This window comes from Orycteropus afer, unplaced genomic scaffold (genome assembly GCF_000298275.1).
Source record: "Orycteropus afer afer isolate SDZICR_OR568_19922 unplaced genomic scaffold, OryAfe1.0 scaffold00024, whole genome shotgun sequence".
Classification (NCBI taxonomy): Eukaryota; Metazoa; Chordata; class Mammalia; order Tubulidentata; family Orycteropodidae; genus Orycteropus; species Orycteropus afer.
In genome coordinates this window covers 12,978,685-12,998,436 of record NW_006921611.1, presented here as the reverse complement: position 1 = coordinate 12,998,436, position 19,752 = coordinate 12,978,685, and the positions used below count along the sequence as shown (strand labels likewise).

The following is a 19,752-nucleotide window of genomic DNA, read 5'->3' as shown; positions in this document are numbered from 1 at the left end:
ATTGTAAATTTTGGTCAATGACATGAGACAAAGTATATGTGAACTGCTGTATGAAAAGTGAATTTGCTCTGTAAATCTTCACCCAAATCAAAATAAAATTTAAAAAAAAAAAAAAATACCATGGCTTTGGTTAGGTGCACCTTAGTCCTCAAGGAGACATCCTTGCTCCTCAGCACTTGAAACAGTTCCTGTGCAGTTGACTTGTCCAGTGCTATATGTCATCTAATGTCCTGACTGCTGCTTCCATTGGTGTCGATTGTAAAAGCAAGCAATGTAAATTCTTTGACATCCTCAATCTTCTCTCCATTTGTCATGATGCTGCTTATAGGTTCAGTTGTGAGGAATTTTGTTTTCTTTATATAGAGATATAGTCCATACAGCAGACTGTATTCTTCAATCTTCATCAGTAAGTGCCTCAAGTCATCTTCACTTTCAGCAAGCAAAGTTGTGTCGTCAGTGTATCACAGGTTGTTAATGATTCTTCCTCCAATCCTGATGCTATGTTTTTCTTCATATTGTCCAGATTCTCGGATTATTTGCTCAACATATAGATTGAATAAGTATGGGGAAGGATACAACCCTGACGTACTCCTTTCTTGATTTTAGACCATGCAGTGTCCCCTTGTTCTGTTTGGACAACAGCCTCCTGGTCAATGTACAGGTTCCTCATGGGTACAATCAAATGTTTGGGAATTCCCATTCTTCTCAGTGTTATCCACAATTTATCATGATCCACACAGTCACCTGCTCTTGCCTAGTCAATCAAACATAAGTAAACATCTTTCTGGTATTCTTTGCCTTGAGTCAAGATCCATGTGACAGCAGCTATGATATCCCTTGTTTCATATCCTCTTCTGAATCCAGCTTGCATCTCTGCAAGTTCTCTATTAGCATACCTCTGCAACTGTTTTTGAATTATTTTTAGTAAGATCTTACTTAAATGCGATATTAATGATATTGTTTGATAATTTCTGCATTCTGTGGGATCACCTTTCTTTGGAATGTGTACAAATAAGGATTTCTTCGAGTCAGTAGGCCAGGTCGCTGTCTTCCAAATCTCTTGGCATAACCCAGTGAGCGCCTCCAGTGGGGCATCTATTTGTTGAAATGTCTCAGCGGGTACTCCGTCAATTCCTGGAGCCTTGTTCTTTGACAATTCCTTCAGTGCAACTTCAACCTCTTCCCTCAATTTCATTGGTTCTTGTTTTCTAACTTCAGGTCTTTGCACATTTCATTATAGTAATTAGCTCTGTCTGAGCTGCTCTTTGTAATCTTCTGTTCAGCTCTTTTATCTTGTCATTTCTTCCATTTGCTTTAGCTACTGTCCATTCAAGGGCAAGTTTCAGAGTCTATGTGTATAGCCGCCATTTGTGTGGCTGAAGAAAGGTATTTGCAATAAATAAATTATTGGTCTTGCCAAATTCTCTCATTCGATCCCCAGCATTATTTCTGTCATCAAGGCCAAATTTTCCAACTACCAGTGATTCTTCTTTGTTTACAACTATTGCATTCCAATCACCAGTGATATGCAACACATCTTGATTGCATGTTCGGTCAATTTCAGACTTCAGAAGTAGATAAAAATCTTCAATTTCCTCATTCTTGGGTTTGGTGGTTGGTGCACAAATTTGAATACTACTAGTATTAATAGGTCTTCCTTGTAGCATTGTACTTTAGGACAGATCTTGAAACATCCTTTGTGATGATGAATGCCACACTATTCCTCTTCAGTTTGTCATTCCCGCCATAGTAGATCATATGGTTGTGTGATTCAAAATGTCCAAAACCGGTCCGTTTCAGCTCACTGATCTCTAGGATATCAATCTTCATGCGTTCTGTTTCATTTTTGACAATTGCCAATTTTCCTAGATTAAAGCTTCATACATTCTATGTTCCGATTATTAATGAATGTTTGCAGCTGTTTCTCCTAAATTTAAGTTGGGCCATGTCAGCACATGGAAGTCCTGAAAGACTTACTTTATCCATATTATTAAGGTTAGTTCTACTCTGACAAGGCAGCTCTTTCCCAGTCCTATTTTGAGTGCATTCCGACCCAAGGGGCTCATCTTCTTGCACTGTGTCAGACAATGTTTCCGAGCTATTCATAAAGTTGCCCAGTAATGTATCACACAGTGCTTCTCTGCTATTCATAAGGTTTTCCCTGGCCAGTTTTGAGAAGTGGATGGCCTCTCCTTCTTCCTAGTCTGTCTTCACCTGTAAGCTATATTGAAACCTGCGCACCATATGCGACTCTATTGGCATCTTAAACTCCAGTGGCACAGCCTTGAGCCTCACAGCAATTTACAGGTCTCAGAGGATGACAAACTGACAGGCAGACAAGTTTGTATCCCTTAGCTGTTGGAAACCTCTGCACCCTCCCCTTACCTGATTCCTATGTGGATCCTGCCACTTTGTAGTCCCTGGCTGTTCCCTCCCTTTCCTAGCTGTAGGGAGCTTGGGGCCTTGCCTTACCTCCCTCCCCTTTACTTGGATATCCTACCACTCCAGAGGTCCCTGGCCTCTCTGCTCCCTCCCTTTCCTGGCTCTAGAGGGCATCATGCTGAGTGAAACAAGTCAATCACAGAAGGACAAATACAGTATTAGTTCGTTGTTGTGGAGGGTCAAGAAAAAGTTTGTATACGGAGGGAAACTTTCTTGGTTGGTTGCCAGGGGTAGGTGGTGAGGGGAGGGAACACAAATTTTCATTTTTGGAATGACCACTTCTTCAACACTCATTATATCAGCTCCTTCAACCTTTGGGAGGGTTGCACTTCCAGAATGAAATCTGTAATGGGGGGCCCCTCCGGATTGACCTGCTCCTTGACCAGTAGGCAGGAAGGCTTGATAGAGATGCAGAAGATAATCATAGAGCCATGAGCTTTGAAAGGAAGTATACAGAAGTGGATTAAGCACCAACTAGTGGAAAAACCTGAACGAAAACAGTGAGTACATAGACGGTTGGAGCAGTGGACTCTCAGCTACCCTGACGGGACCAACAGCCTGAATATTTTCAAGTGAGGTTGGGACTTGAGAATTGACCTAAAGATCAGCCCTGGTTGCCAAGGGCTGCAGGGATGACTGCGCTGGTGGCCTGTGACGAGGAAGGGAAACAATAAGGAGAGAGACAACCTGAGCTATGGACTTGCAGTTGTCTAGAGGGCACAGCCATTTTTACTGTGTACACGTGGTGGCCATTTTGGATTTTAAAGAGACAGCATTCTCATTTGGATTCTAGGGACCTAAGAATAGGCTCCGTTTGCTAAAGACAGCAGCAACATACGGGAGGCAGACAATAGGAAAGGAGACAGGTGGTGAGTGTGTAAGTGTTGTGAACTAGTGCATAGAGCACAGCACAGTACCCTGCTTGCGTAGATAACATACAAACAAAATAAAGAAAACAAAAATGGTGAGCAAGTCACTCCAACATACAGTCATCAATTAAATATTAACAGAAAAAAATCTCAGTGCCTTGGAGACAAAAAAAATCACAGTCCACACAAAGAAGCAAGGTAAAGCAGGATAAACAAGGGACCAGGATACAGACCTAGAACACATCCCTGAGGAAGATGCAGCTTTAGAACTCCCAGATAAGGAATTCAAAAGAATTATATTTAGATACCTTCAATGAATTGAGAGACTGATATATCAGTGAAAACACTGACAAAATGGAAGAACAGAGAAAACCCTAGAACAATTTCAAAAGACAATACAAGATACCCAGACACTATGAGAGAGAGATCCAATAGATCTACCATCTCATGACCATAGTACTGGGGGACACCAGACTCAATTGGCACAACAAAAGCCTTATTCCACGTCCTACATTAGTGAGTAACAACTGGGTTCTTAAAAGCTTTCAAGTGGCCATCTAAGATGCAGCTAATGGTCTCCTGGCATCAGATGCAAGGAAGATGTGGAGGTTATCTAACAATATCATTAATATCACATGCAAGTAAAATCTTGTTGTTTTTGTTATGTGCTGTTGAGTTGGCCCCGACTCATAATGACCCCTCCTTGGGTTTCCGAGGCAGTATCACTACAGCAGTAAATTGTTCAGCCTTCCTTCCGAGGAGTGGCTGGTGGGTTTGAACCACCAGCCTTCTGGTTAGCAGTCAAGTGCTTTAGGTACTACGTTACCAGAGCTCCCAACTAAAATCTTACTGAAGATAATTCAAAAATAGTTGTAGCAGTATATTGACAGAGATCTTCTAGAAATGCAAGCTGTATTCAGAAGAGGACATGGAATGAGAGATATCGTCGCTGATGTCTGACAGATCTTGGCTGAAAGCAAAGAATATCAGCAAGATGTTTACTTGTGTTTTATTGCCTATACAAAAGCATTTGATTTTGTGGATTATAACAAATTGTGGTTAACATTGAGAAGAATGGGAATTTCAGAACACTGCATTGTACTCACGAGGAACCTGTACATAGGTTCCTGTCATTCTAACAGAACAAGGAGATACTGCATGGTTTAAAATCAACAGGGGAGTGTGTCAGGGTTTATCCTTTCACCATACTTCTTCAATATGTATGCTGAACAGATAATCCAAGAAGCTGAACTATACGAAAAACATGGCATCAAGATTGGAGGAAGAACGTTAGCAACCTGCGATACGCTGACGACACAACTTTGCTTGCTGAGAGTGAGGATGACTTTGAAGCACTTACTGATGAAGATTGAAGAATACAGTCTGCACTATGGATTATATCATTATAAAGAAAACAGAAATCCTTACAACTGGACCTATAAGCAGCATCATGATAAACAGAGAAAAGCTTGGTTTTATAATCAGTGCCAATGTAAGCAGCAATCAGAACAGCAGACGTATAGCCCTGGGCAAGTCGGCTGCAAAGGACCTCTTTCACGTGCTGTGGAGCAAAGATGTCTCCTTGAGGACTAAGGTGCATCTGACACAAGCCATGATATTTTCATTTGCCTCATATGCATGTGATAGCTGGACAATTAATAAGGAAGATCAAAGAAGAACTGATGCTTTTGAGTTATGGTACTGGTGAAGAATGCTGAAAGTACCATGTACTGCTAAGAAACCTAACAAATCTTTCGTGGAGGAAGTACAGCTGGTATGCTCCTTGGAAGGGAGAATGGCCAGGCTTCGTCTCACCTACTTTGGTCATGTTGTCAGAAGGGAGGGACATTCCCTGGAGGAGGATGTCATGCTCAGTAAGGTGGAGGGTTGATGAAAGAGGGGAAGGCCCTCAACGAGATGTATGACACAGTGGCTTCGGTGATGGGCTCAAGTATAGCAAGGATCATGGAGGTGGTGCGAGACTGGTGTTTCGTTCTGCTATGCATAGGTTCACTATGAGTCAGAGATGACTCAATGGCACCAAACAACAATAATAACTTGACATTTATCCAAGTTGACTGTAATTTGTTTATCTTCATTAGTGTTTAATATTGCATTGTACAGATAAAGCATAATCTGTCTGTTCAACCATTGCAAGTTATTTGAATAATTTTTGTTTGAGGGTTATTATGAATATTCATGTGTATGTTTTATTATATACATGTGTATGTACTTCAGCTGAGTGTATACCTAGAAGTGGAATTACTGGATCTTATGGTATCCGTATGTTCAGTTGTAGTAGATAATGTCAAGTAGTGTTCAGGGTGGTTTGTCAGTTTATAATCCTGACAGCATTATTTGAGAGTTCTTGTTCTCCTTTCTTATTAACAATTAGTATTGTCAGTCTTCATAATTTTAGCTATTCTTGAAGATCTGTTTCTTTGATGACTAATAAGGTTGAGTATCTTTTCTTAAGCTTATTGGCTGTTCATATATTATCCACATATTTTCAGTAGGAAGGATATTCTGCTTACTTTTTTTATGAGGTGGTCCATCTTTTCTTACATGTATGGATAGGATCCATTTGTTGTTAAATATGTTAGTGTTATTTTCCATTCTGTGGCTTGGCTTTTTCACTTTCATAGTGGTTTCTTCCTAGTCTTCCATCATCTTTACTGTACCCCTTTTCTCTCTCTCTCTCTCTCTCCTACTTGGTTCTGAATCAAGGTATCAGATCTTAGCTCTCAGTTCTTGGTTCTCTTCTTTCCATCTGTTCTCCGTGGAAGAATTCATCAACTCTGATGACTTCAAGATTTTATCTCCAGACAAATCTATCTCTTGAACTCCAAATCCTTATATCCATAATACCCATGAGAATTGCTACATGCATGTTCCATAGACATTTCAAGCTCATTAATTCCAAAACGAAACTCATTACTTCTTCCTAAACCCAGTTCTGTGTTTTCTAACTCTTAATACCCCCAGCTGATAGGCCTTCCTGTCCTATACCTTTGTAAGAACTTGATTCTTTTACGAATCCTTTACCTGACACTTTTCCCCCCCAATTGTTTACTTCCTCCTTTATTTCCCATTGTAATTGTTCTGTCATAGTACTTACATTTTATCATACTTTTTCTGTTCTCCACATCGGATGATAAGCATTTTGCAGGTTTTATATCTCCATCCTTTACAATGCTTACCATATAAATACTTGAGAGTTGGCTGAGTACCTACACTAAACACTCTAAAATTGAAACCATCATGTCTTTGCGTTCTTCCTAATCTTTAAAATGACTTCTTTCTCTTTCACAGTTGAAGTTAACACCATCTTTTCAGTTACCTTATTCATTTGACTCATTGCCTTTTCTACTACATCCACAACTAGTTGGTTTGTGCTAAAGGGGCAGGGAGGTGGCATATTCTGACCTCCTCTAACTCCATAAGAGGAAGACAGAATCACCATCAGCAGCCCAAGGCCTGTTCTTATGAGGCTAGACGTGCCACCACCCTTCAGCCCTCTTACCAACCTCAACACCAATCATCCCTCCCGTGACATCCACCTCCTCTGCTGGGTTCAATAATTCTCTGCAGTGGTTCCACAGAATTTACAGATTATAGGGTTTATTAGGGAAGCAGAAGGCTACAATTCAAATTCAGGAACATGCTCAGTCTCTCTCAGTCAGCAGTCCTTCTCAGCTGGTCATCTGTCCTAGCCATCAGTCTCAGCAGTGCATCTTTCTCAGCCAGCAATCAGAGAGATTACTTCTTCCTCTTGGAGAGCTCATTTTGAGCCTGGTAGAGTGGCAAAACCGACCAATCCTAACATCAGAATTCTACATATCTGAGAGAGCGAGCGAACTTTCCAGAAGATTATTTCTTGGTGCCCCAGGTGGATGACTTTAACTCAGTTGCTCATGGTAAAGTGGGAGTTACAAAGACTATGGCTAGAAAAACTATACCATGTAATTCACTACACCACAGTTTGAAAGTCCACAGCTATTTCTTCTTTCCATTTCCTTAGCTTTTATTCAGGTTCTCATTTTTCTTCACTAGACAATTTTAATTGCTATTTAAACGCTTTACCTGTCTTTAGGCTTTTCCCCATTTGTCTTTAATACTGCTACTGAAATTATTCTCTTTAAATACAGATGGTCGTCTCCTTGTTCAAAAACTTTCTATTGCTTTTCTTTGCCTGAAAGGCAGAGTCTAACTTTTTACAAGGTTTTCAGTGGCATGAATTGACCTAGCTTCTTTTCTGTCTTCTTATCACAGAAAAAGCAAAAAAAAAAAAAAAAAGCCAAACTCACTGTGGATCCGACTCATAGCGACCCCTCCTTGGATTTCTGAGGCAGAATCACTACGGAAGTAGATTTTCCAGTCTTCTTCCAAGGAGTGGCTCGTGAGTTGAGCCGCCAGCCTTAGGCACTATGCCACCAGAGGATATATCCATTAAACACTGATTGTAGCAGGCTACATACTTAAGTTCATACTGCTTATGCGATTGTATTGCCCTTTACACCATCCTGTTACAGGGAGGTAGGGCTATAAAGGAACATAGACACCTGGTTTTAAATCTTGATTCTAAAACATACTATCTGTTGTCTTAGGACAAGCTTCTTAAGACCCCATAACATAGTACTGGCACTTAATACATATTATCTTCCTCTTTCAACCCTTCCCTTCCTCCAAACCCCAGTTGGTATTTCTCTCTCTCATGTCTACAGAGGACTGACTGTGTCTTACAGCACTTAATGCCTTATGCCTTACATTATGTTAATCTGTATCTTTTCACATTCCTTCTAGATTGCATGCTTACAAAGGGATGATACTGTATCTTGTACTTAGGTCAATTAAATCTTTCAATCTTAGGTTAAGGATTTGCTTTATTTAATCCATATTGTCATTTAGTTTCTAAATGACCAAAAATGATTGGTATTTTATTTTTTGACATAAAGTTGTGACCACAATGACCAGTTGAAAAGGCCCAGACAGAGTAGGCTTTGTAAAAATTCACCAACTTTGTCAGAATAATAAGAGAGTGATCCAGTTGTCCTAAAGGTACATATAACTAACTGTTGTAGGGATTTAAAACTTAAATTTTTATGTCTTTGTATTAGTCTTTTAAAACAAAATTGGTATCTGAGTGAATTGTGTTTTTCTTTACAGCCAGTTGCTGAACCAATCCCCATCTGTAGTTTCTGTCTTGGTACAAAAGAGCAAAACCGAGATAAGAAGCCAGAGGAGCTCATCTCCTGTGCTGATTGTGGCAACAGTGGTATGTGATTCCCCATGTGTTTCTTCTAAAACTTGTTATAAAGGCAAGAGGAAAGTGTTTAACTGAGTATGTATCCTCAATCATTATGTTATGAATATTTTAATTGGATTTTTGTTTTAGGTAACTGAGAGGAGCTTTTAGACTAGGTAGGGATTTGATTGTGTAGTTCGCACAGTAAATTAATTCAGTTCATTGAAGTCAGTTAAGTCAGTTTTTAGAGGGTTCCCCGCACCCTTTTTTTAACCTTTCTGTAGACTTCTTTTTTCCTGTTGATCTTTATATCTCACTATCAAACATGCGTACGAAGTATGAATCTAGGAAAATGGGAAGTTGTCAAAAATGAAATGGAATGCATAAAGATTGATATCCTAGGCATTAGTGAGCTGATGTGGACCAGTTTTGGCCATTTTGAATCAGACAACCGTATGATCTACTGTGCCGGGAATGACAATTTGAAGAGGAATGGTGTGGCATTCATCATCGCAAAGGATGTGTTTCAAGATCTGTCATGAAGTACAGTGCTGTCAGTGATAGGACAATCTATACACCTACATGGAAGACCCGTTAATACTACTGTTATACAAATTTACATACCAACCACCAAAGCCAAAGATGAGGAAAATGAAGATTGGTATCAACTTCTGCAGTCTGAAATTGACCCAACATGCAATCAAGATGTGTTGTATATCACTGGTGATTGGAATGCAAAAGTTGGAAACAAAGAAGAATCACGATAGTTGGAAAATTTGGCCTTGCTGACAGAAATAACGCTGGAGAGCTCATGATAGAATTTTGCAAGACCAGTGAATTCTTCATTGCAAATACCTTTTTTTCAACAACACAAACAGTGGCTATACACGTGGACTTTGCCAGATGGAGTACACAGGAAGCAGATTGACTACATCTGTGGCAAGGAGAGATGGAAAAGCTCAATATCTTTAGCCAAAACCAGGCCAGGAGCTGATCACAGAACAGACCATCAACTGCTCATATGCAAGTTCAACTTGAAGCTGAAGGCAATTAAAAGAAGTCCACGAGAGCCAAAATATGACCTTGAATATATCACTCCTGAATTTAGAGACCACCTAAAGAACAGATTCGATGCACTGAACACCAAAGACCAAAAACAAGAGGAATTGTGGGATGACATCAAGAACATCATCCATGAAGAAAGCAAGAGGTCATTAAAAATATGAGAAATAAAGAAAAGACCAAAATTGATGTCAGAAAAGACTCTGAAACTTGCCCTTGAGTGAAGAGTCTCTTCCATTTGCTAAGGCAAAGACAAATGGAAGAAATGAGGAGATAAAGGAGCTAAACAGATTTCAAAGAGCAGCTCAGACAAAGCCAGTTACTGTAAGGAAATGTGCAAAGACCTAGAGTTATAAAACCAAGGGAAGAACATGCTTGGCATTTCTCAAGCTGAAAGAACTGAGGAAATTCAATTTAAGCCTCGAGTTGCAATATTGGAAGATTCTATGGGCAAAATATTGAATGATGCAGGAAACTTCAAAAGAAGATGGAAGGAATACACAGAGTCACTGTACCAAAAAGAACTGGTGGATCTTCATTAATTTCAGGAGGTGGCATATGTTCAAGAACCAGTGGTATTGAAGGAAGAAGTTGAAGCTGCAGTGAAGGAATTGGCAAAGAACAAGTCTCCAGGAATTGACAGAATACCCATTGAGATGATTCGGCAAATGGATGCCATGCTGGAGGCATTCACTCGGCTATGCCAGGAGATTTGGAAGACGGCTACCAGGCCACCTGACTGGAAGAGATCCGTGTTTGTACCCATTCCAAATGTGATTCCACAGAATGTGGAAATTATCTAACAATATCATTAATATTGCATGCAGGTAAAATCTTTCTGAAAGTAGTTCAAAAACAGTTGCAGCAATATTTGAGAGAGAGCTTCCAGAAGTGCAAGATGGATTCAGAAGAGGACATGGAATGAGGGATATCATTGCTGATGTCAGATGAATCTTGACTGAAAGCAAAGAATACCAGAAAGATGTTTACTTGTGTTTTATTGACTATGCAAAAGCATTTGATTGTGTGGATCATAAGAAATTGTGGATAGCATTGAGAAGAATGGGAATTCCAGAACACTTGATTGTACTCGTGAGGCACCTGTACCTTGACCAGGAGTCTGTCGTTCAAACGGAACAAGGGGACACTACATGGTTTAAAATCAAGAAGGGAGTGTGTTAGGGTTCTGTCCTTTCACTATACTTATTCACTGTATACGTTGAGCAAATAATCCGAGAAGGTGGACTATATGAAGAAGAACGTGGCATCAGGATTGGAGGAAGAATCATTAACAACCTGTGATATGCTGATGACACAACTTGGCTTGCTGAAAGTGAGGATGACATGAAGCACTTACTGATGAAGGTTGAAGACTACAGCCTGCAGTATGGATTACATCTCAATATAAAGAAAACAAAATTCCTCACAACTGGTCCTATAAGCAACATTATGATAAATGGAGAAAAGATTAAAATTGTCAAAGACTTCACATTACTTGGTTCTACAATCAATGCCAATGGAAGCAGCAGTCAGGATATCAGACAACGTATAGCACTGAGCAAGTTGGCTGTAAAAGACCTCTTTCAAGTGGTGAAGAGTAAAGGTGTCTCCTTGAGGACTAAGGTGCACCCGACACAAGCCATGATATTTTCAACTGCCTCGTATGCATGTGAGAGCTGGACAATGAATAAGGAAGACCGAAGAAGAATTGATGCTCTTGAGTTGTGGTATTGGCAAAGAATGCTGAAAGAACTAACAAATCTGTCTTGGAGGAAGTGGAGCCGGAATGCTCCTTGGAAGCGAGAATGGCCAGACTTCCTCTTAAATACTTTGGTCATGTTGTGAGAAGGGACCATTCCCTGGAGAAGGATATCATGCTTGGTAAGGTGGTGGTGGTTGTTTGTTGTTATGTGCTGTCAAGTCAGACCCGATTCATAACAACCCCTCCTTGGGTTTCCAGGGCCTTATGACTACAGAAGTAGATTGCCCAACTTTCCTTTCGAGGAGTGGCTGGTGAGTTTGAACTGCTAGCCTTCTGGTTAGCAGGCAGGTGCCTTAGGCACTACGCTACCAGAGCTCCTCTCGTAAGGTGGAGGGTCAGTGAAAGAGGGGAAGGCCCTCAGTGAGATAGTTTGACACAGTGGCAGTGGCAATGGGCTTAAGTATAGCAGGGATCATGCAGCTGGCACACAACCGTGCGTTGTTTCATTCTGCTGTCCATAGGGTCACTATGAGTCAGGGACAACTCAGTGGCACCTAACAGCAACAACAACATCAAACATCTGCTGAAATCACAGCAATCAGTTTGAAATTATTGCTGGCTCTTTAATAATCACTACTTGTCTTTCTTGATGTATGCCTTGGGCTTGATGAATAGAGCCAGGGTGATAACATGTTTGTTTTTCTTCCATAACATATATATGTTGCACTGGGAAGTTGGTGTTGATACTGCAGTTTAGTGAGCAGTGTGAAAATTCTGGGCCCTAAGAAAGATTGTGCAAAAAGTCTTCTAATTTGTCAATTCTAGAGGTATTCTTGCCTCATGTTTTAGGAACTCACAAGGCCTTTCAGTAAGGTCTTAGTAGATCAACATCATTTTTTATCATTGGCTTAATTTTCAATGCTTTATGTCACTAACAATTAGAATTTAGGGCATGAAACAGAAAACATACTAAGTACTTCCAGAAGAAAGGAATTTAGTACTGGAATTAGGTATTTGTGAAATTGATGGAAGGGCTGAAGAGGCAGGCTCTAGGACAAGCTTTAAGGACTGACTCCTGGAACACAAAAGAACCAACCCAGCAGAGGAGTCACTATGTCTGCCTCCATTTGGGAGAGGTGAAAGCAGGAGGCCGCTATAGAATTGCTTAGTTCAAGGATGCACTGTTTTAGCTGGATACTCAGATGCTGAATCTGGCCATCTTCACAGCTGCCACTTGTTGGCCGTGTAGGTGAAGCGTGGATACTAGAATTTTTGTGACTTATCATTAGAAAATAGTCTAAACTGTGAGGAAGATGGTCTTTGCTTTATTTTTTGCCTTTCACATGTCATACAGATACATCCAGTTGTAAAACTTAATTCATATCAAGAGTTTTAGCTAGAAAGGATTCTAGGGAGTACAGTTTTTAGCTTTTCTATTTTTGTGGATAGAAGGCATTAGGAGGAGATATAGGACTAGATCTTGAATGCTGGTGGACCATACCAGCATAATATCACAAACCAAAATGAACTGTGGGTGAATGTCACGGTTAAATATAAACCATAAGATTATAAAAGATTAGATTAAAAATATAATGGCATGTTATATAGTGCAGTGTTTTCCAAATTATTTTAGTAATAGAACCCTTTTCCCAAGTGAAATCTTGAAACTCAAATACATAAAACAGTAAAAATAAATCTGCTCTAGTTGAAGAGGGAAGGAAATGAGGATGGGGGCAGGGAGGGCTTACAACCCTATTTTCTAGGAGCGTTACATCTGAGGTAGTCTCTGAGTTTCCTGAAACTAGGAAAGAGCACAATTTGAAAATCGCTCCTGTAGAGAGAATCTTCTATGATTTGAAATAATTGGATAAATATTAGTTATCTATTGTTTCAGAAATAAATTCCTTCAAAACAGAGCAGATTAAAGCAATAACACTTTTTATTTCATACTATTTCTGTGAGTCATGAATTTGAGAGGGGCTTAATGTAGGTGTTTTAACTTAAGACCTTTTATGGCATTGCAATCAAGATTTTAGCTGGTGCTGCCACCATCTGGAGGAGCTCTGGTAGCATAGTGGCTAAAGCACTTGACTGCTAACCAGACGGGCTGGCGGTTCAAACCCACCAGCCACTCCTCGGAAGGAAGGTTGGGCAATCCTACTTCAGTAGTGATATACTGCCTCAGAAACCCAAGGAGGGGTTGCTATGAGTCGGGGCCGACTCGACGGCATATAGCAACAACAAGAAGCCACCATCTGAAGGCTTCCATAATGGCTCACTCACATGGCTGGCAAGTTGATGCTGCCTCTTGACAGGACATCTCCATGGGGCTATATGAGTGTCCACAACATGACAACTGGCTTCCCTTGAGCATCTGTTGAAGAGAGAGAGCAAGGTGGAAGCCTCAATATCTTTCTTCTATGACATAGCTTCAGAATGCATATTCTGTCATTTCAGCACTATTCTCTTGTTACATAGGTTAGCCCTATTGATGGTGAGAGGGTGCTACATAAGGGCATGGGTACCAGGAGGCAAGAAACATGCATGGGAGAGCAACTTTGAGGCTGGCTATCACAGTAACCAAGGAAGAAAATCAGAGATTTAGTCAAATATATGAAAGTCAAGAAATATTCTAAATTCAAAACTAACATACCCAAATTAAAAAGCACAAGAATAGTTTGGGAGAAAACGATTAAATTTGTAATGTGGCACAGGCCCAAAATCTCTTAAAAGTATAAATAGCATGATTATAAATTAATTGTTGTTGAGAATATACACAACAAAAACTATCTTACAGCTTTTATGGTAATAAAAGCAGAAAGTTGAGAGAGCCCAAACCTGATAAAATGGTAGTAAAACATTTGTTCTTTTCTGGTGGCACTGGATATTGCATCATACTTTTTGGAAAATGTTCTAGTAGTGCATATCAACTTATAAGAATGTTTATTTCATATTACACACCACCTTCACTTTTAGGAATTAATCCCAAGAAGTTCATTTAAAAGGAGGAAAGAATTTATAAGCATGAAATTTTAGTGTTCTCCCTTTCTTAACTATTATGGGTAAGTCTGAATATTTAAAATAGGGAAATGGTCAAGTAGGTTATCATATATCAGCTCAGTGGAATATAATCAGTTTAAGGAGTATAAATTTAAAAAATTAACTTTATATAAGAAAAGCAAAACAAAATGGTATATGTATTAAATTACAGCCATGCAAGTGCTTTCTACTACTTATTTGAAAGGAAAAGTGGAACATGAAAATGGCTGCTATTCTAGAGTGATGGGATTATGGATAAGATTTTCACACCTCTTCTTCTGTTTTCCTTTAATGTTACTGGTCCTTTGATATTAAACTTCGAAAGAAAAATTTGTTACCATCTCATAAAACAGAAAATTCTTCAGGAAAGAAAAAAGAGGAGAGTCTTTTCTCTTACCAAAGAATAATAAACATAACCAACTTTTGCAGGAAGAAGACAATCTTCTTAGTTACTGTTCAGGGAAATTGACTCTTGATCTGTATTCTCTGCTACCCTACATTTTGAGAATCCAATTAAAAATAACTTATGGAAAGAGAAGCATTTTCCCTGATGCTATTAATTATGATTACAATAGAAATAGTGAGTATGGTTTAGTTTTTTAGCTTGAATACCTTAAATCATAAGCAAATAACTCACTTTAAATGATTGAAGTTTTGTTATATAATTATAAAAGTAGCACACTCAGAAAGTTAGACATGTTATGAGTTCAAAAATGAGAACGTAAAAGTATAAAGTGAAATGTAAAGTCCTTCCCCTTCAAAATAGAGCTATGTATTTTCTGGAAGGTGAATGAAAATACAAGAAAACGAAACAGTTTTTTTTTTTTAAATATATTTTTGGAAAAATGACCTGGGCATATTACAAATTCATATGCACACATGTGTATGCATGTGCCAAAATAAAATATTTTAATTAATGCAGAAATAATGAAAGTTTGGAGTTTGTCAGGTTTTTTAAAAATCAAACTTTGGGGATGAGTTCCAAATTATGTTTAGTATTAATAGAATTAAATTGAGTTGCCAATACTAATCTGAGATGAATGGCAAGCTTTCAAAATCACCTTTTTTTTGTTTTATATTTGTATTTAAGATAATTGCCATTTTCTACATCATTTCTTGGTAAAATTAAAAAATCATTCTTGACTGTTTCAATTGTGATTTTTTTTTTTGTTTTGTTTTGTTTTAAATCCCTCTCTTAATAGGTCATCCATCCTGTTTAAAATTTTCCCCTGAACTAACGGTCAGAGTGAAGGCCTTACGGTGGCAGTGCATTGAGTGTAAAACATGCAGCTCCTGTCGAGATCAAGGCAAAAATGCAGTGAGTATCTTCATTCTGAGTATTTCACATACAAGGAAAACATAGAAATGATGTTCATGTAAGTACAGTTTGTTACAGTTTGGTTACTTAGTCCATCAGAGTTTAGAACAGTATCCTCTTTGAATTACATATCATTAGTTTAGAATATATGCTCATTTTAGACATGGATTATTTCTAAGTCATTTCCCCATGTATTAAATTTGCAGAGAGACTATGCCGTTTTAAAGAAATTGTCCTTAAATTTCTTTAAACAATGTGGAGGCATTCATTTAGGAATGGTCAAATAGTATATTAATTACAAATTGTTCTTTTCTCATTTGTGTTAAAACAGACCAGGATTAAGTTTATTTCTAGTTACTAGATATACTTTAAAATAATGAGCTGTAGTTCTTTATCAAAGATTGGATAAAGCAAAACTTTGCACCAGCTTGTACTCTGCATTTACTTAACTAATAAAAATTAAGTAAACTTTTACTGTTAAAGGTAACTCATCTCCTTTTTGAGATCTTTGATGTGCCACACATTTTTTTAAGTCATGGTCCTAGTGTGTTTCTCTTTCATGAAGTTAATCAGAACTACACTTTCTTTTTTCCTAGGATAACATGCTCTTTTGTGATTCGTGCGACCGAGGTTTTCACATGGAATGTTGTGATCCACCACTCACCCGAATGCCAAAAGGTGAGAAATGTTTTCTGAAATCAATCTGAGAATATAAAGGAACATGTTAATGAAAGCATTTTATCTACCTTGTTAGATCAATTTGGATCTTTCTTATTTGCAGTGGTAATGTAGGAAGAATGTTGATAAGGTTTTCTGTTAAGCACTTTATCATTTTTATCTGATGTAGATTTATTATTTTCTTCTATGTTCAATATTTAATAATCCGTGGAGGATGAAGTGGCTCATTTATAAATACTTGGCTAATTTTGTATCTAGAGTACAAAATACTTGCCTTATGTAATATTTTGAACTATCTATTTGAAGGAGGAAATGAAATTGTGTAGGGTCATTGATTACATCACTGCTCATCACCAAGGCATACAGATTTCTTAACTTTTTATATTATGATAAAATTTACATACAAATCAGTGCACAAATCAATCATTAGGGTATAGCTTAATGTTACTCTATTTCTGTTGACTCCTGTTCTTCTTCTTCTTCTTTTTTGTTTTTAAGTACATTTTATTGAAATACAATTTATGTACCGTGAAATACACAAAACTAAAGTGACATGGGTAAATCCTTTCTTTTTTTTGCAGTGTTCCCTCCACTCCCGCCTGGTAACCAACAAAGAGTGTTTCTTTGCATATATGAACCTTTCCTGGAATTTTTACAATAATGAACTAATACTATATTTGTCCTTATGTGATTGACTTATTGCACTCAGCATAATGTCCTCCAAGTTCATCCATGTTGTGTTTTTTAGATTCTACATTATTCTTTAGTGTTGCCTAGTATTCCATTGTATGTATGTACCATAGTTTGGTTCTCCATTCTTCTGTTGTTGGGCACCTAGGTTGTTTCCATCTTCTTGCTATTGTAAATAATTCTGCAGTGAACATGGATGTGTATATGTATGTTCTTCTCCTGGCTCTCACTTCTTTAGGATATATAACTAGTAACGGAATTGCTGGATCAGTGGTATTTCTAATTCCAGCTATTTAAGGGATCGCCATACTGTTTTCCACAATGGTTGTATCATTTTGCAGTCCCACCAGCACTGTATGAGAGTCCCAGTCTCTCCACATCCTCGCCAACATTTGTTATTTTCTGTTTGTTGAACTTTGCCATTAGTGCTGGGCTGAGATGGTATCTTGTCGTTTTGATTTGCATCTTGCTGATGGCTAATGATTGTGAGCATTTCTTCATGTGTTTGTTGGCTGCCTGAATATCCTCTTTGGTGAAGTGTCTTCTCATGACTTCTGTCCGTTTTTTAATTGGATTGTTAAGCTTTTTGTTGTTGAGGTGTTGGGAGTTTTCTATAAATTTTAGAAATAAGTCACTTGTCAGATATATTGTGGCCAAATATTTTTTCCCAATCTGTAGGTTTTCTTTTTACTCTTTTGGAGAAGTCTTTTGAAGCACATAAAAATTTAATTTTTAGAAGGTCCCATTCATCTATTTTATCTTCTGCTGTTTGTGCATTTTGGGTTATGCTTGACAGTCTATTTGTGCCATAGATCAGGGCCCCTAAATCTGCCCCAGTTTTTCCTTGAGGAACTTTATAGTTTTAGGTTTTACATTTAAGTCTTTGATCCATCTGGAGTTCGTTATTGTGTATGGTGTGACGTACAGATCTTGGTTCATTTTTCTGCAAATGGCTATCCAGTTATGCCAGCACTATTTGTTAAAGAGACCATCTCTTCCCCATTGAATGGATTTCAGCCCTTTTTCAAAGATCAGCTGACCATAGGTTGATGGATCTATTTCTGCATTCTCAATTCTGTTCCACTGGTCTAAGTGTCTGTCATTGTACCAATACTAGGCTCTTTTTACTGACTATTGTGTCTATACAATAGATTTTGAGATCCAGGAGTGTGAGACCTCCTAGACTCACAGGAGGTGAAGACTTTGTTCTTCTTTTTCTATAGTGCTTTGCTTATTTGAGCTCTCTTTCCTTTCTATATAATATTAGTGATTGTTTTTTCCATATCCTTAAAGTATGCTGATGGGATCTGGATTGGGATTGCATTGAGTATATACATTTCTTTGGGTAGATTTGACATTTTATCACAATGGTCAGTCTTCCTATCCACGAGCATGATATGTTCTTCCATTTATGTTGATGTCTTATGGTTTCTTGAAGTAGTGATACAGTTTGCTTTGCCTTTTGTGTCCCTAGTGAGATTTACTCCAGGTATTTTATTTATTTTTTTGGTAGCTATTGTAAATGGTACTGATTTCCTTATTTCATTTTCAGCAGTCTCTTTGATGTTATAGAGGAATCCAACTGATTTTTATATATTGGTCTTATATCCTACCACTATGTTAAATATCTCCATTAGTTCCAGTAATTTCTTTGCTGAATCTCTTGGGTTTTCTAGGTATAGGAGCATATCATTAGCAAAGGATAGTTTGACTTCTTCCTTACAAATTTGGATGCCTTTGATTTCCCTTTCTTGCCTTATGGCCCTGGCTACGACTTCAGTACAGTGTTGAATAGAAGTGGTGACAGAGGGCATCCTTGTCTCGTTCCTGTTTGCAAGGGGAATGGTTTCGGTCTCTCTCCATTCAGAATAATGTTGGCTTGGAATAGATGCCCTTTATTATGTTGAGGAATTTCCCTTGTATTCTTCTTTTGCTGAGAGTTTTGATCAGGAATGGGTGTTGGATTTTATCAAATGCCTTTTCTACATCAATTGATATGATCATGTGGTTATTTTCCTTTATTTTGTTTATGTGGTGGATGATGATTGTTTTTTTAATGTTGAACCATCCTTGCATACCTGGTATTGGTAATAATATATATAGATTTTTGATATGTTGTTGGAGTCTATTAGCTAAGATTTTGTTGAAGAATTTTACATCTGTATTTGTGAGGGCTATTGATCTGTAGTTATCCTTTTGAGTGATGTCTTTGCCCGGTTTTTGTGTCAAGGTGTTATGCTTGCTTCATAAAATGAATTTGGGAGGATTCCATCATTTTCTGTGTTCTGGAATAGTTTGAGTAGGATTGGTGTCAGTTCTTCTCTGAATGTGTGGTAGAATTCTCAGTCAAACCATCTGGGCCAGGGCTTTGTATGTTGTTAATTTTTTCATGACCTGTTCAATTTTATCTTTTGTTAGGGTTCTGTTTAAATTTTCCACCTCAGCCTCTGTTAGTTTAGGTAAGTAGTATGTTTCTAGAAATCTGTCCATTTCTTCTAGATTTTCGAATTTGTTGGAGTATACTTCTTCATAGTATCCAGATACTATCTTTTTAATATCCATTGGTTCTGTTGTGGTGCTGCCCAATGCATTTCTTGCTCCTGTTATCTGTATTCCCTCCCTCTTTTCCTTTGTTACATTTGCCAGTGGTTCGTCAGTTCACCGATCTTTTCTAAGAACCAACTTCTAGTATTGCTGATTTTTTTCT

At 38.2% G+C, this 19,752-nt stretch overlaps 1 protein-coding gene across 1 annotated transcript in view; it reads left to right on the top strand.

Annotated features, from left to right (window-relative positions):
* Positions 1 to 19,752, top strand: part of KAT6A (lysine acetyltransferase 6A) — a 162,774-nt gene that overhangs the window by 75,437 nt on the left and 67,585 nt on the right. The window contains exons 2-4 of the mRNA XM_007935019.1: positions 8,478 to 8,586; positions 15,562 to 15,677; positions 16,274 to 16,355. Of these exons, the coding sequence (XP_007933210.1) occupies positions 8,478 to 8,586; positions 15,562 to 15,677; positions 16,274 to 16,355 (307 nt within the window). The remainder of the gene's footprint in view (positions 1 to 8,477; positions 8,587 to 15,561; positions 15,678 to 16,273; positions 16,356 to 19,752) is intronic.